We start from the raw sequence: 18,418 nt of genomic DNA, 5'->3' as shown, positions 1-18,418 counted from the left end.
AAAGTATGATGGCAGCCTGGCAGTTTTAAATTCTTTATTCTGGAAGACATGAGACAAAGAAAGGAGTTACTCTTAAGTTCAGGAAAAATTGACCTTAATTATCATGAAGAATTAGGGGTGCTTCCCTGACCAGTAGTAACATTAGACAGGCAATTGCAGCTCTGCTGCATGACAGGTAACAGAGCAGGATAACCAAGACCTCTGATACTTCACAAATGAAGATCTTGGTCTCCATCAGGGAAGCAGTCTTGACTAGTCGTCGTGTTAGAGGAGGACAAAGGAAACCAATATGGATGGTAGAGGAAGGCAATGATGAATTTCAATTTCAGCCTTGGGATGAGCTGTAGTGACAAAGATTGTAGTTTATTCCACTAACTCACCCTTTTAAATTCTGTTTATAAAGTATATGACTGGTTACCATCCTCCACGCTGAGTGAGGCAGCAAGAGTACATGTGGGTAGGGCAAGTTGGGGACTGGAGCTGATGCCCAGCCTAAACTACCTTGTCCCACTTAAGTTTACCGGATGTTGCCTTAGACAGCTTTCAGCAAGCTGACAGATTATTGTTGGAAGTGTTTGCATTCTTCTCCTCTGCCTGAGGGCTTTCTCTGGCGCTGAGGGAGTCTGCCATCATCCAGCCAGTGGAGATGTCAGGTAATGTGTTAAACAAAGGGAGAGTAAAAGTGGATTGACTGATCTGCTGAAACTTGCATCACATAATTTTATTGTTATTCTGTGGGGATAATTTAGGTCTTTCTTAGGGAGAGGGTAGGTTCATACTAAGATCAGAAGATTTCAGTAATCAACTAATTTAGTCATTCATTCAGTATCAATCTTAAATCAATATCAGTGATTCTAGATATAATTATTTTTTTTTGAAGATACAAAGATAGTGATGGTAAGAGCTGATATTTATTGTGCAGTTATTATGTGCTTTAGCACGAATCATCTTATTTAATCTCAATAATAACTTCATGATGACAATGCAATTGTTATCTGCACTTGACAGCTGATGAAACAGGGCTGAGAGGATATATTATTTGTTCAGGGCCACCAATTAATGAGTGGCAGAGCCCGGAACCAGTTCCCTCTGAGTACTGAGCGCAAGGACTCAATCTCCCTACTCTACAATCTCTTTGAAAAGGTACTCCTCCATGCCCTGAAGTCTCTCCAAAGGAGAGAAGGACCCTGCAGGACGTGAAGTTAAACCTAGATTTGTGCTCTCACGGTAACAAGTTTAAGTGGTATGGGGTTTACAGAAACCTGACTTTCTACTCATTGACCTACTCAGCTGGGAGAGGCTGACCCAGTGCATTGGCAACAATTGGTGTTGGAGGATGGCTCAGCCATTCCTGTCTCCCAATTGGAATTATGAGCGGGCAGAGAGGAGCCCAAGGTGTTCCTGATATCAAGGGCACCCTCTCAGGTGGCTCCCACACACAGCTCAGTCCCTCCAGCCTCTGCACGAGCTCTTCCCCAAGGTATGATAGAAATTGGAGGCAATTATTTTGATTCATTCATTAACCAGGGGCTTAGGGACTTTTTCTGAGTCCTCTCTGTGGTTTGTAAGATGGTATCCTCCTGCCTGTTGCTCTGGAGCTCAAAGGCAGACACAGAGAGCTCAGGAGGTCCTGGGCTCACAGAGGCTTTCTCACGTTTTTGTTCCTGGTGTCCTCAACAGAGGCTGAGGACTCAGGAAACTGGATTAGAAGGTGCCTGAGCTCACCAAGAACTGAAACAGGTCAGAGTGAGCTGAGAACTCTAGGTGGGTGAGGTGTGTCTCTGTGTCTAGAGGTCTGTATATGTATTCCACATGGGTCTGTGTGGTGGTTCTTTGCTCCTATAATGTTTATATATGAGTGTTTTCTTCATGAGTTTTGTTGTGCGTGTGTGTGTTTGTCTGCGTGTGTGTGATATATAATTGACTCTCAGTCTTATTCTTTTCCTCTCTTAGACCCAGAACATATACCTCTAAATGAGAGTTGCCCCATTAGGCATGTGTAGGGCATTTGTGTGTTGGAGTTGGGATTTCCTCATCAGTCCCTTTGATTTCAAGTATTTGCCTCACTCATTTTATAACTCCCACTTTTCCTCTTTGGACAGACATCATAGGTAAGTAAATGAGACAGTAGAGTCTGAAGAGAGACAGATGTGCTCCCCAGTCTGAAGCAGAAGTTTCCTAAATTTACCTGTGACCAGCATTATGTGAGAGGTCTTGAAATCTCTACTCGGTGATGTGTGTGTGTGAGCTTACATTTTGTTTATGAGTTATATTTGTATGTGATTCCAAACGTTTAGAGTATGTGTTGTGCGTTTGTATTTGATGACGTTTTCTTTGCAGGTGGTGTTTGTGTGGTGGTTCCTGTGAGTGAATGGGGCCCAAGTGTTTCACTCACTGATCACTTTCCTCTATGTTGGGTGCAGGGCAGTGGGGGCTGGAACATCTCATTTTGCAAGGAGGGTATACGTGTGTGACCATGTGTTGTTTATTGCCTGACCGTGAAGAGGCCTGTGTGTGCAATGGTTTTATTTCTTGTATGATTTATGTATGATGTGTGTGACATTTGGGTTTTTTGTTGTATTAACATATGTTTTTCCATGTGTGAGTATATATTCAGAGTACGAGATTATACACCTGATATGTGAATTTTGTGTGTTGCTGGTTGTTTGATGTTTGTGTTGAGATTATACAAGTGTTTATGTGTGGTTTTGTGGGTTATTTGAATGTTGTGTATTCAATTTTGTGTATTATTTCTGAGTTTTGTTTTTATGACTCTTTGGGTAACTAAGCCATATTATTACTGTCCTTCTTTTAGGATCACTATAGGTCACAGATGGCAAGAAATCACAAATCAGCAATTTAAGTGTGCACGCATGTATGTGTGTACGTGTTTCCTGGACGTGGTTTAGGGTCTTCTGGTTGGCGCCTATGAACTAATATGTTTCCTTAGCTGTCTTTCAACAGTGACCACATTACTGCATTGAGCAGGCAGGTTCACGTGCATTTCCACTGCTGGGCAGGTGTCATACACTAATAGATATGACCTCAGTGTCTGCAATACCTCAGACTGCAGCCCAATCATTAGTCTGGCCCTTATATGTTTTTTCTGACTTTGATAAGTGACTTCATCTCTCTGAGGTGCAGATTCTTCACTGGTAAAGGGGGGGTAACTATTCCTACTTCACAATGCTATTCTGAGGATGAAACAAGGCAATGCATACAAATCATTCAGCATCATGCCTGGCACATAATTGGTGCTCAGTAAAAAGGAGGTATTTTTATTATCTTGCCCCAAATCTAATTTTATGTCTCCATTGCCTGGGGCAGGACAAGTAGAAGTCAGGGAAATCTGGCCCATCCAAAGGCTCCCTCTCACACTTCAAGGTCACACATGATGGCCTTTCCAGTGCCCAGGACCCAGCTGCCTCCTTCACAAGGTCCTGCTTGAATCAAGGTTCCTGGTTGGTTCTGGCCCTCTTGTTTTCTTATGGTTTCCTGGTGAGGACTGACACAGCATGTCTCATTGAACAGCCAGGCCTCCCCATAAGGGTCAGTCATTGTCCTCCTTGGTGGCCATGAACTGAGATAATCAGTGGCCCTGAGCAAGTTCTTGGTCCCTGAGGAGGACTTGCTGTCTTGCTCCATTACTTAAGTGAGAACGTCAGTCTTGGTTCCGTCTTCAGGAGTCTGTGGCCCGGGTAATCCCTAGGTCTATCCTAAGTTCCAAATAAATATTGAATCTGGAAAATACCATCAAAGAGCTGAGTCACTGTAGGTAAGTCATTTATCTCTTTAGCTTCGGTTTTTATATCTATAAAATGAAGACATAGTATTTTCCTTGTGTACCAAATAGTCCCTAAATACATAATTATTGATTCAAGAAAAATTAAAGCATGTGAATCCCTTTGCAAATTGTATGATGTATAAATGTGAGTGGTAAATTTTTCTTAGCAGAGAGCTAAGGACATTTTGGACAAAGGTAGCTGATGCAACACAGCTTGTCTGGATATTCTAACTAATGAGGGTATAATTTCTATTCAGAGTGGTTAAGAGATGGATTCTGGTCAGACAGAAATATGCTATGATTCCAACTGTCCCACTTAATTGTGTGTACCTTTGCACATTTAAATAATGTACACTTTTGTTTTCTCATAATAAAATGATAATAATAATACCCATTTATTAGGGCTACAGTGTGGATTTAATTTGAAAGTGCATGTAAAATATTTGGAATAGTGCCTGGCACTATTATTAATGTTGATTTGGAAACCTGGATTGGACACGTTTGGTATCAGGGAATTTTAAATGACTCAAAATAGGTATGACCCAGTCAATTACATTGAAAGTTTGTGACAAAGCTTTACCAATTATTTTCCAACTTAGGGAGTTTCACATCCCTTTTAAGAGGAAATGGCTAATACCTCTTTCCCTGTGCCAATTTCACATACAATCTTGGTAAATTATTGAGATGTGAACCTGCCTAGATATAAAGATGTAAACTCCTGAACATAGAGACTTCCCGTTTCTTGTTCACTACTATGTACTCAATATGGGACAAAGCTTTTGTTCAACAAATACTTGTTGAATAAAGAATAGACATTCTTTGGTTTCTTTGGAAAGAAACTTGGTTAATGTGAGGGTTTGGTGTATCCTTGGAGCCAGAAAGGGACAGACTGATTCACGCACCAACAATTGTGAGAAATAAACAGAAAGATAGCTAAAATTAAGAATTTTCTTACTAAAAGGACATTATATAGAGTTATGGCATATTCACTGACATTTCCCACTTTCCCAAATTCCGAGCAGAGATAAGAGCAGTATGAGCAGGGAGAACCAGAGCAACGTGTCTTAATTCCTTCTCCTGGGGCTCCCCATATGGCCGGGGCAGCAGAGCATATTCTTAGCCCCGTTCCTCGGCACGTACCTGACCACAGTGCTGGGGAACCTGCTTACCATCCTGCTCATCGGGCTGGACTCTTGCGTCCACACCCCCATGTACTTCTTCCTTAGCTACTTGGCTTTCACTGATGTTTCTTTCTCATCTGTCACTGTTCCTAAAGTGTTGATGGACATGCACACTAACCACAAGTCTGTCCCCTTCACAGGGTGCATTTCCCAGATGTATTTTTCCATATTTTTTGGTTGTCTTGACAATTTCCTTCTTGGAGTGATGGCATATGACAGGCATGTGGCCATCTATCACCCACTCCAATACACAATTGTTATGAGGCAGGAGCTGTGTGTCTCATTAGTAGCTGGGTCCTGGTTCTTCAGTTGTGCACATGCCCTGTTGCACACCCTCCTCTTGGTCCAACTGTCCTTCTGTGATGACAATACCATCCCCAACTTCTTCTGTAACCTCTCTGTGCTCCTGAAGATGAACTGCTCAGACGTCTACCTCAATGAGCTGGTCATGTTCAGCGAGGGAGGAATGTTGGTCATCCTGCCTTTGAGTAGTTGGGCTCTTATATCCATATAGTGACCACCATCCTGAGGGTCCTCTCCATGAAGAGATTCTTCAAAACCTTTTCTACATGTGGGTCCCATCTCTTTGTGGTGTCTTTTGGGACCATTGCCGGTATTTACTTTTTCTCCTCCTCATCCATCTCCAATGATAAAAACATAATTGTTTCTGTGATGTATATGGCAGTTGCCCTCATGCTGAACCCCTTCATCTACAGTCTGAGGAACAGAGATATGCAACATGCCCTAGAAATATTTGTTAATAGGGTTAAGTTCTTTAACTCACAATCACTCAACGTATAAAAATTACACATTCAAATGAACAAGGAAACCATTAAAGCTGAGTAAACATTCTGAGTGTCCAGTTGAATTTGGCCTGCACATACAGCTCAGGGAGGTTGACCTTTCCCATGTCCCTCTCTGCTGACAGACTGACTTCAATGATTCTGACACTTTCTTAACAATTTTTAGAGCACATGATGCCTTATTCCAACATGCACAGGGATTGGTGAGGGAAGGGGAGCAGTGAGGATGCCAACTGGCAGGAGTGAGGAAGGAAGTTCCTCCAGTCTCACCACCTCCAAGAGAATTCTGTCTTTCTTCCTTGTCTTCCCAGGGTTAAGAGAAGGAGGCAGCTAAAAAGAGCATCACAGAAAATTTTGCTCACATAAATCGAACTTACAATTTTAAATATCTTACATTCTCACAATAAACTTTCAATAACTCTTAACTTCATCTCCTTAAAAGTATGGGAGATAAAAACAACAACCAACAAACACATAGAGACAGAGATTGGATTGGTGGTCACCAGAGAGGAAGCGGGGAGGGAGGAGGGTGAAAGGGATAATTAGGCACATGTGTATGATGATGGATTGTAATTAGTATTTGGGTGGTGAACATGAGAATATGATGTAATCTATGCAGAAATAGAAGTATAATGATGTACGTCTGAAGTTTATACAATGTTATAAACCAATGTTACCACAATAAAAATAAATAAATTAAAAAATTAAAAAAAAAGTATGGGTTCATATGAGTTTGTCTACCTTTAATAAATAGGTAGAAATGACGTGATTTTGAAAATGTGCTGTTTTATTCAATATTTTAGTTAATTCTAAGAAAGGTATGTGAGAAAGTCTTCCGGGGTGCTAGAAAAGTTCTATGTATTGATCCTGGCGCCAGTTACAATGGATGGGTAGGTATGTAAAAATTCATCAGGCCAAACATTTCAGACTTATGCACTTAGTGTATGCATGCTAGACATTAGCACAAAAAGGTAAGAAGGAGGAAATACAACAAACCATGACTATGATTTTCTTTTTTTTTTTTTAAATTGCTGGTAAATTTTATTTATTTATTTATTTTTACTTTTGTTTATTGCAGTAACATTGGTTTACAACATTGCATAAATTTCAGGTGTACATCATTATACTTCTATTTCTGCATAGATTACATCATGTTCACCACCCAAACACTAATTACAACCCATTACCACACACATGTGCTGAATTATCCCTTTCACCCTTCTCCTCCCACCTTTCCCTCTGGTGACCACTAATCCAATCTCTGTCTCTATGTGTTTGTTGGTTGTTGTTATTATCTACTACTTAATGAAGGAAATCATACGGTATTTGACCTTCTCCCTTTGAGTTATTTCACTTTGCATAATACTCTCAATGTCCATTCATGTTGTCACAAATGGCTGGATTTCATTGTTTCTTATGGCTGAGTTATATTCCATTGTGTATATATACCACATCTTCTTTATCCATTCGTCCCTTGATGGGCACTTAGGTTGCTTCCAAGTCTTGGCTATTGTGAATAACGCTGCAATGAACACAGGGGTGCATGTATCTTTACACATTGGTGTTTTCAAGTTCTTTGGATAAATACCCAGCAGGGGAATAGCTGTATCATAAGGTAGTTCTATCCTTGATTTTTTGAGGAATCTCCATACTGTTTTCCATAGTGGCTGCACCAGTTTGCACTCCCACCAGCAGTGTATGAGAGTTCCCTTCTTTCCACATCCTCTCCAACACATGTTGTTTCCTGTCTTGTTAATTATAGCCATTCTGATGGGTGTGAGGTGATATCTCATTGTAGTTTTGATTTGCATTTCCCTGATAGTTAATGATGTTGAACATCTTTTCATGTGTCTGTTGGCCATCTGTATATCTTCTTTGGAGAAATGTCTGTTCAGGTCTTTTGCCCATTTTTTAATTGGGTTGTTAGTTTTTTTGTTGTTGAGATGCATGAGTTCTTTATATATTTTGGAAATTAAGCCCTTATCAGATGTATGTTTTGCAAATATCTTCTCCCAATTGTTAGGTTGTCTTTTTGTTTTGTTGATGGTTTCCTTTGCTGTGCAGAAGCTTTTTAGTTTGATGTAGTCCCATTTGTTTATTTTTTCTATTGTTTCTCTTGCTTGGCATGACTATGATTTTCTAAGTGAAAGTGAAAAAAATATATATAATGAATGTCTATATATGTGTGTGTGTGTGTGTGTGTGTGTGTGTGTGTATAAATAAAATGAATTTCATTGTCCTGGTGAGGAGATGCTCCCATTTTTCCTACTTGTTTTTTGTTTCCTCTCTAATATTTTCTGTCTTTTTTTACATCATAATTCACTTAAATAAAACTTAGTAAAGCAGACCTTTACCAACAGAAACACTAATGGGAATTCTTTAGGCAGAGGGAAAGTAATTATAGGATAAACTTAAAAATTCAGAGATATTTGTAAGATTGGTAAATACAAAAACAAATACTGAATGAACTAAAAAACACCAATAACAACAACATCCTATGGGGATTATCTGAGTAATCCTGTGGCCACACTTCTTTGAAAATAAATTAGGAAACTCAGTAGAATTAGATAACTTCACAGGGAAATACGTATTACCAAATTTGACTCCTTATAATATGGAAAGTCTAAACACATCAATTTATGTAGAATAAATGGAGAAAGCTATTAAGCAACTACTCCATAAAACAGATACAAGTCCATACAGTTTCATAGGGAATTCTATTAACTGTCAAATACCTGATAATCTGAATACAGCATGAATTGTTCCACAGCATTGAAAATAAAGGAAAACATCTTATTTTATGGATGAAACAAACACAACATTGATGTGTAAGCATGATAAAGAAGTAGAAAAATAAAATTTCAAGTTGACGGTACTTATGAAAATTCATGCAAATGCAATAAAATATCAGCAAGTAAAATCCAACACCACATTAATAAAATAATACACATCACCAAGTGGGATTTTTCCAGGAATTTGAAGTTGGTTCAATATTATCAAATCTTTAATATAATACAACATATTAATATATCTTAGGTTAAAAGCCATATAACTCTCTCCATCAATGCTGAAAAAGACCTCAACAGAATTTGATAACACTCAAGAAAAAAACAATTGATTGATTCCCTCTTACTAAAATATATTTTTTGCATGAACTATATATGATACACAAATATCTTTTTATTATGTTAAATTATGTATATTATTATGCATAATAAATATATGTTTAGATATCATGTATATTTCATAAAATATATTATATATTTTATTATGTATATTTCGATATATAATAAAAATATTTATTCTTTGGTTATATGGCCAACATCTGACTTAACAGGGAACTATTAGTGGCATTTCCTTTAAGATCAGGATCAAAAGCGTAATGCTCACTAATCAACATTGTGGTGAAAAGATTAGCCAATGCAACTAGATTAATGACATCAATCAAAGTCATAATAATTGGAAAAGAAGAAGTAAAATCTTCCGATGACTTTGTTATACGTACTTTAAAGACAGAAAAAGACATTCTGAAAGCAGAAATTGTATGGAGTACTGTAGCTGCATAATCAGTTCAAGAGAATGCAAGTAGTTGTCAGGAGTTAGACATTTGTCAATCCTGCCTCATTTCTCCTGGATCTTTCTTCACCAGCAAACTCACATCTTGGCAGACTAAACTCCCTGTTTGCCAGTTCCTACATTTTTAGAATTCAATCTGAATATGAAATGGGTCATACCTAAACAGACCCCGCCATGTCCAATTGCCTTCCAAAAATTGACAGTTGTGTGTCATCGTCACAGTTAAATTGATTTGGGTTCAATACCCTGGTGTTGTGTTTCTGTGATGTAATCTGATTTACAGCATCTCTCCCGTAATCTACCACATTCCCATTGTGCAATTACTGTTTTAAAATGAAGTTTTACTTCATTTCTTTGTTTAGGCCCTCTTTTTGAGTTTCTGTTTGTAGTACTTTATTGAGTAAACCTCTCACCTAGACTCAGCCCAACATGATTATTCAATTTTCCCTGCAAAAATATTGGTGTTCTGCCTTTGAATTCAAGCTCATGCCCTGCTCCATTGGGATAAGTATCCAGGTGTGAAATGTTTGAAAGAGTCTTTTTTTTTTTTTTTTTAACTCTATAACCCCAGTCATTATGCCACACTGGGCATGGTATTTGGACCAGGATGACACCTGTTTTTCTGAATTCACATGAGAGATTGCAACATCTTTGTAGGTCATTCCTGTTGCAGAGGAGTCTCTGCCACAATGAGGCTGCCTCTCCAACCTGTCAATGACTACTCCTAGGCCCCTGGCCCTTCCTTTCTCTCCCTTCTTGTCTTATTTGAATAAATTTCCTCCAAATCTCCAGAAAAGGCATATAAAATTTTAAAGAATGTTCTTTCTTAAGGTGTTAATAACGAAAGTCAGTTATTTCACACCAGTCGATCATCTAAAGCAATTAATAGGTTCAATTTTTATAATTAAAATTTTAGCTTTTATATCATTATTCTCCAGGTGACAAAGATATCTCTGAATTGATGTCGAATGATCTCCAGGATATATTGTTAATGTATAAAAGCTTTGTGTCTGAGAGTCTCTGTTGCATGCTATCCTTTGTGTAAAAATGAAAGAGAAATAAAACATACGTGTATCTGCTCATTTGAGCAAGAAGGAGCACAGGAAGAAGTCAGAGACTAATGAATTTGGTTTCCTGCAAGGGCTGGAGGGGAGTGTGTAGGAGGTATGGGAAGATGAGTGTGCCTGTTTGTAGGTTTTGACCAGGTTATCTTTTACCTGCTCAAAAATAAATAAACAAAAAGAATGGGAAACAAAAAAAATAGAATAAAAACAAAAATTAACAATTGTATTTCAAATGAATAACATGATTAGACTGAAAAAGAAATTTAACTAATCCTAGTAAACTTGGAACTCAATATTTTTTCTATATATCCTCACAATAAAGAAAAAAATATAAAAAATTTGGGCTGCAGTTAGTAGTTTTGTCATCCACAATGATATGGGTTCAGAATTCTGAAGTTACTTAACAGGTATTCCAAGATTCATTGAATAAGTAAAAATATTGTTGAGGAAGGGGAATGACTCCTCACTATCAGGGAAAGGTGTCACATACATGGAAAAGGAGAGGCTGGAAAGAACTCTACGGTGTCAAACTGGAATTGGAGGTGTCAGTTTGATCTCATGGTTTTTAATTTGTATATAAATAAGTTGAAATTTATGAATTAAATATCAATATTTATACTATTCTCATCCCCCATTCTTTTCACCCAAATTCCCACCCCACCTCCTATGAGTAACCATTTCTACTAGTTTGTTTCCTGTTTATACTTCCTGTTTTGACATCTATCTATATCTATATCTAAATCTACATCTATATCTATATGAAGCAGTGAACATACCTAACCAATTTTCTCTCTGAATACAATTCTTCCCTAAAAGGAACCCAAGTTACTTAGAAAGATGGCTGATTCCAGGGCTGGGGCCAGGGAATGCGAAGACGATCTGGGAAAATTTTGCTGAGCCTGAAAGAAAGGAAGTGCTCAATGAATCACGGGAACACAGGAGCCAGCTCAAAGGGGATCCCCATGGATCTGGAATAATTCGAGCTTCAAAAAGAATAACAGCAAACAAGCAAACACATAGATAAGGAGAACAGATTGGTGGTTACCAAAGGTGAATGGCATCACCGGGAAGGTGAAATTGGTTAAGGGGTACCTATTTATGGTGACAGATGAAAACTAGACTATTGGTGGTGAACATGATGCAGTCTATAAACAGCTGAAATATAATAATGTACACCTGAAATTTACACCATGTCATAAATCATTGTGATCTCAATAGAATTATTAAAAAAGGAATAACAACTGTAATGGATTATGATTCAGAGATTAAATGAGAATCTGTGAGGTCCAGCCTGGTGGCACAGAGGTTAAGTGTGCACACTCTGCTTTGGCGGCCCAGGGTTCGCAGGTATGGATCCCAGGAGTGCACCAACACACCATTTGTCAAACCATGTTGTGGAGACATCCCATATAAAGTAGAGAAAGATGGGCACAGATGTTAGCCCAGGGCCGATCTTCCTCAGCAAAAAGGGGAGGATTGGCAACGGATGTTAGCTCAGGGCTGATCTTCCTCACACACACACACAAAAAAATAAAGAGAGAGAATCTATGAATCCATAATGATATATATAAATTAAAAAAAATAAATGGTAGAGAAGGGAAACTTCTCTCTTACAGAGAACAAATACATGTAGAATGATAGATGGAATGAGAAAAATCACCTTTTGGCTGCCACAATTAAAATGATTGTTTCAGGGGGCCGGCCAGGTGGCTTAGCGGTTAAGGGCGCCCGTGCTCCGCTACTGGCGGCCCAGGTTCCGATCCCGGCATGCGCCCACGCACCGCTTGTCGGGCCATGCTGAGGCAGCATCCCACATGCAGCAACTAGAAGGATGTGCAACTATGACATACAACTATTTATTGGGGCTTTGGGGAGAAAAAGGGAAAAAAGGAGGAGGATTGGCAATAGATGTTAGCTCAGGGTGGATCTTTCTCAGCAAAAGGAGGAGGATTGGCATGGATGTTAGCTCAGAGCTGATCTTCCTCACAAAAGAGAAAAAAAAAGTATTGTTTCCAGCAAGAATCACTTGATTCTTATTAAGTGGGATGTTATATGTAGTGGTTGAAATTTTGAAGAGCTGTAGCACGTTTATATAGTCTCAAAATATCTACTCAAGTTATATTTATTAATTTCAAAGGTAAAAATGGTAACTTTACAGTAGAGAAAACTGGTAGACACTACCTTAATCAATTGACCAAGATTAAAACCTCTGGTAATTGGAAAAATTATCAGGTGCCTTTTGATATTGGGCACTGTGGTATACCCACCAAAGATCTATAGGCTGAGTCTGAGATACATGCATACTTACACAATAATAAAGCAAACATGGTTAAATATTAACTTTTGGGAAATCTGGGTGAAACATATATGAGAAATTTTTGTATAATTTTTACTTTTCCATAAGTCTGACATGATTTCAAAATAAAAAGTTAAAAAAATTCTTTGCTGAAAATTACTCAGTGAGAGAGAATAGAATATCCTACAGATCTATCTCTAAATTTATAGTTGACATCCAGGCAGGTAAATATGATCTTCTAAAGTATTCTCCTCGTAGCTCCTGTCAGAGATCGAATATGAACTGCTAAACCATGGGCAGGGCACAGGAAAATAATTCTATAGAATGTCATCCCTGCTCTTTAAGAGATTACAGTCTCTAAAATGAAACTGTAGAGGCAATTTTACACAAAGAAAAGTAGCATGTCTGAAGAATAAAACATATCAGCATATTTGCTATCCACAAATTGGCAGACAAATGTGTAACTAGAAAATGTTGTCTATATCCACGTGTGGCAGATAGTTTCTACTTGCCCCTCCAGGTCCCTTCTCCAACCTTCTCCATCCTGTTTTGTCTCAGGAGTCTGACCTTTATGGACTGTACCAACTGGGCTCCTTGGCCCTTTGGATTTGGCCAATGGAAACACAATGAAGAGATCAAATGCAGAAGGAGAGAGAGGTTGGGGCATTGATTCTGTTTTCCTCCCTGCTGGACCGTGGGTTGAGAATGGCCAGCCACAGCTCCTGTCCAGGGGTCCTCTCCTACTGCTACATGTCTCACCAGGTTCTCATAACCACTCCCTCCCCTATCATGTGTTTCCCACTGCTGCTAGCCCTCGGTGCCTCACCATCCCTTAATAGTTTCCCTTAAACTTGCCAACACCTTTGCAAACAAGCCATTATGACATCTTTAAAAAAAATCCTTTGTCCCAGCTGGAACCATGCCCAAAAAGAAAGGCATTGTTGACATCAGAGACTCCGTGCCCTGGGACTCCAGCCCCTCTGGTTCCTGGACACATGGTTCCCCAAAGGGAAGAAAGAACTTGGCCAATTAGCCTACAGAGGCTCCTCCCTGACCCAGAAGCCTGGGGACATTGTTCCTGTCCTGTTTCTGGTACTCAAAACATTATCTTTTTGCTCATAGCTCCAGAGTTGGCTAAGGAACGTGAAAATCTGGAGAAGTGCTGAGGCCACAGATATTCTTCTTTTCATCTGGATACTGACTCTCCTGAAGAGAAGCTGAGGATTTGGGCAACAGTCTGTAGCAGAAGGTGTCTGAACTCACCCACAACAAACACAGGTCAGAGGGAGCTGGAAATCTGCACTTGGAGATGGATCTGCCTCTGTGTTTTTGTATTTGTATATAAGTATCTCTGTGTTCGTGTGTGTGTGTGTGTGTGTACACATATGCTTGTGTTCATGTTGTTTGATAGTTGTATGTGTGTGTGTATACTATGTAACTTACTCAAAGCCTGATTCTTTACCTGAGTTAGACTCAATCTGGGCTCTGTTTTAGCATGTGTAGAGCAAGTTATCAGCCTCCTAACCTGTGATTAGGGATCCCTGAATCATGTCTGTGATCTTAAATATTTGCCGCCTGTTGTCATGAGGGGACATTTCCTGCAATGGGCAGGCATCACAGCTGAGCAGTTGAGAGCTCAGCCTTGGGAGTGAGATTGTTTTCCTCGCTGCTGGAGAAAAAGATGCCTGAACTCACCAAGGAACCCAGGTCAGAGAGGACTCAAACCTCTGCTCAGCAGTGTGCTAGTCTATGTGCCAGCTGCGTTTGTGAGTAACACACTTGTGTGTGAAAGCAGGAATTGTTTGCCTTTGTCTGTGTTTATTTTACCACGTGCCTGAGGTGGTGGTGGTTTAGTGATGTGCCTGTGTGAATAGGCTTAACAGTCCCATGCTGACTGCCTTGCCACAGGAAGAGTATCAGTCAGAAGGGGCCAAAGCATGCCTGTCAGTTCTGGGGGTGTGTGTCCTTCTTGTAGCGAGTGTGTGGCTGGGTGTGCATGCGTGTTGTTTCTTGTGAGGTTTTTGCATTGTGTGTTGTTGGTGATGTGTGTGTATAGTGATACATTATGTATATGTGGTGAGTTGAGTGTTTACCAGGTGTGTCATGTGTCACGTGTGTTGATGTGCATTGTGAGTGAGTTTGTGGGTGAATGGTACATCATTGTGGGTTGTGTATGTCTCACTTTGTGTGTTATTTATGACTTGTATGTGTGTATATGAGTGTTGATGAACTGAACCACATACTGGCTCTCCTTCCCTTAGGATGGGAGCTGGTCAGGTGACTGGAATCTTCACATCAGTAGTGTATGTGTGTTTGTGATTTGTATGTGTGTTTGGGGCTTCTGATTTTCCACCATGACTTAAATATTTCCTCCAGTGCCTTCCTCTGGAGCACCATTGGCTGAGATAATCTAAGCTCCAAGCAACTCCTTGTTTCTGAAATGGATCTGCTATGATTTTCATATATCTGAGTGTGACTGAGTCACTTAGAATGTTTTAACCTTTTGCTTAATGTCCCAGGCAAAGACCCCTTAGTGTCATGCTGTGTGATGTTAGAGTGCAGAACCCCCACCAATGACGGTGTGACCTTGGGAAAATCACTTAACTCCTTGGCCTCAGTTTTCAACCTTTAAAATGGAAGCAATTACACTTGCCTCATGAAACTTACAGGCCCTCAATAAATATTTATTGTTTGAATAAATGATAAGCAATATGAGAGTCTTTCGTCAATTGGGAAAGAGATCAATATAAATGAAGAGAACAAATGACGGGGAAAGTTTCCATGTACGGTGGTTAAGAACACAGGCTCTGATCACACAGTCATATTATATAGAACTGCATGAAGTAGTCAATATGTTGTAATTTTTAACCTACTGAAAATGGTAATATATATAATTTATATATAAATATATGAAATTTCTATCATTTATGTTTCTGTTTCTTAAGAGCTAAAAATAGGTGAAAGAACATTCATTCTTAGAGCAGCTGGAGAGATTTTTTAAATATAGGAATCTAAGGCTGATGTGTGTATTTAATTAGGAAGTGAGGGCAAAGTCCTTTGACTAGTACTCAATGTTCACCATTCTTCTGAAAGAGTTCGTGGACTATTCTGGTTTGGGAGCTATTCTGGCATCAAGCACCACCGACTTCTAGAGGGATCGTGAGTTTACAGCTCTAGGTCACTGGGACCTGGCTGGGATCACAGGAGGAATGTAACAACACTAAAACAACACCAACTCAGCATTGGATTCTCAAGGTACTTTAAGGCAGAAACAACTCATCCCAGTTTGTGGAGGCTCATCTACTATTTCTGCCACAGTGAATTATTACAATTTGGCTCTGTCGTGTAGTGAGTTATCTCTCTATGCTCATCAAGATCTACACTCACAGAGGGCAGGAAATTTGCCTTTCTTGTTCACTGCTGAATTCTCAGTTCTTCGTAGAGGTCCATGTTCAGACTCAATGTTCAGTAAATATTGGTTCAATGAAACAGGGAACACGCTCTTACTTCTGTGCAGTGAGGTCCTGTTGGCTGCTTTTAAGTGTGATGTTTTCCGGAAGCAAACTGGGACAGAACGAAGAGGCATGCATCCACAAGTGTGAAAAAGTAATGAGTGTATATAAAATTTCATTGTTTTCTCAGAGAATTACCTTATGACATATGATGGTCCTGATCAACCTTTCTAGGTTCCTGAGATTCCCAAACCTTCTTCACCCCCAGGATCTAAAAGAGCACTGTGAGGCCTAGAGAACCAGAGCAGCATGTCAGAGTTCTCCTCCTGGGGCTCCCCATCCCAGTGGAGCAGCAGGACATGTTCTTTGCCTTGTTCCTGGACGTGTACCTGATCACGGTGCTGGGGAACCTGCTCATCATCCTGTTCATCAGGCTGGACCCTCACCTCCACACCCCCATGTACTTCTTCCTCAGCCACTTGGCCTTCTCTGACACTTGCCTTTCATCTGTCACAGTTCCAAAGATGCTCATGAACATACAAACTCAGCAACGGTCCATCGCCTATGTGGGGTGCATTTCTCAGATGTATTTTTTTATAGTTTTTGGTTGTCTTGACAATTTCCTTCTTGGAGTGATGGCATATGACAGGTATGTGGCCATCTGTCACCGACTGCACTATACCACCATCATGAGGCAGGAGCTGTGTATCTCATTAGTAGCTGGGTCCTGGTTCTTCTGTTGTGCACATGCTCTGTTGCATACCCTCCTCTTGGTCCAATTGTCCTTTAGTGCTGACAATACCATCTCCCACTTCTTCTGTGACCTCACTGTGCTCCTGAAGATGAGCTGCGCAGACACATCCCTCCATGACCTGGCCATCTTCACCGAGGGAGGAGTGGTTTTCATTCTGCCTTTGAGTAGTGTCTTGGGATCTTATATCCGTATAGTGATGACCGTCCTGATGGTTCCCTCCACCAAGAGACTCTTTCAAGTCTTTTCTACCTGTAGTTCCCATCTCTTTGTGGTGTCTTTATACTATGGGACCATTGCAGGTGTTTATTTTTTCTCCTCATCATGGGGCTCCAATGACAAGGACATAATTGCTTTAGTCATGTATGTGGTAGTTACCCCTATGCTGAACCCATTCATCTATAGCCTCAGGAACAGAGATATAAAACAAGCTCTAGAAATATTTGTCAATAGGGCTAATTTCTTTAAGGGACGATCACTAAATCCTTTTATTGAAGTCATGAGCAGACTAAAATGTATCTCCTAATGTTATTGTGTGGTTGACAACTCCACATAGCTTTAACATTGTTAACAGAGTAAAGTTGTGTTTTGCTCTTTTATGTAGATTGACAATCACTATATTTCTGGAGGATTTGATCGATTAACATCTAATGGCATCATGATAAATTTGAATTTATATTTTCCATATTACTATATCTTTTCTCCTTGAGACATCTGTTTCATATTCATTCTCTCTTCTTTTGCCCTTTTTATTATTTAAGAATACATTTTGTTACTCTGCTCCCCATCTATTAACTTATTAATCATACATTATTATTATTCTGTAGTTTATTCTGTGCTTTACATTGAGATTACTTCTTACATTCTTATTTTTTTAATTGTGGTATAATATTCATAACATGAAACTTACTGTTTTAATCACCCGAAGTATACAATTCAGTGGCATTTAGTACATTCATCACCACTATCTCATTTGAGGAGTCCAAAGGGAATCTCTATGGAACTTCAATGCAATTAATTTCTTTGCTGCTGTGAAAAAATAATGAGAAAGAAATCTATGAGTCAATATGGATGGATTTCCAGGATATATTGTTAACTGCAAAAACCTAAGTGTAAATAAGCATCTGTAGCATGCTATTTTTTGTGTAAAACTGAAGGGAAAATAAAATATACATGTATCTGCCTTTTGAGCAAAAAGAAACACAAGAAGAATAAATTAGAAACTAATGAGATTTCCAACTTACAAGAGGTAGGTGAGAATGGGGTAAAAAAAATGGGGAGATGGGTCTATTTGTATCTATAATTTTGACTATGTTATCTTTTACCTACTAAAAAAATAAATGAAAGAGGGTGAGGAATATAGTAAAATATAATAAAATGATACAAATGAACCCAAATATATTTCAAATTAACGCCATAATTAGACTACAGGAGACAATGAAATAACTAACCTAAGTAATTCTTGAACACAGAATTTTGTCTGTATACTCTCACAATAGAGACAAACTATA

The 18,418-nt window shown here is 39.2% G+C and overlaps 1 protein-coding gene and 1 pseudogene across 1 annotated transcript; both read left to right on the top strand.

The window, feature by feature from the left end:
- The first annotated feature begins 4,819 nt into the window (after positions 1–4,819).
- Positions 4,820–5,766, top strand: LOC101390557 (olfactory receptor 1J4-like; annotated as a pseudogene).
- A 10,009-nt stretch (positions 5,767–15,775) lies between these two features.
- On the top strand, positions 15,776–17,433 carry LOC101390813 (olfactory receptor 1J4-like). The gene is given in 3 exon segments (XM_014781929.2): positions 15,776–15,815; positions 16,452–16,475; positions 16,478–17,433. Coding segments are annotated over 3 exon segments (1,020 nt in total).
- Positions 17,434–18,418: the final 985 nt, after the last annotated feature.

Source organism: Ceratotherium simum, chromosome 29 (genome assembly GCF_057802395.1).
Source record: "Ceratotherium simum simum isolate JZ-2026a chromosome 29, ASM5780239v1, whole genome shotgun sequence".
NCBI lineage: Eukaryota > Metazoa > Chordata > Mammalia > Perissodactyla > Rhinocerotidae > Ceratotherium > Ceratotherium simum.
Note: the sequence above shows the minus strand (reverse complement) of the source record. Positions and strands in the feature narration are given on the sequence as shown.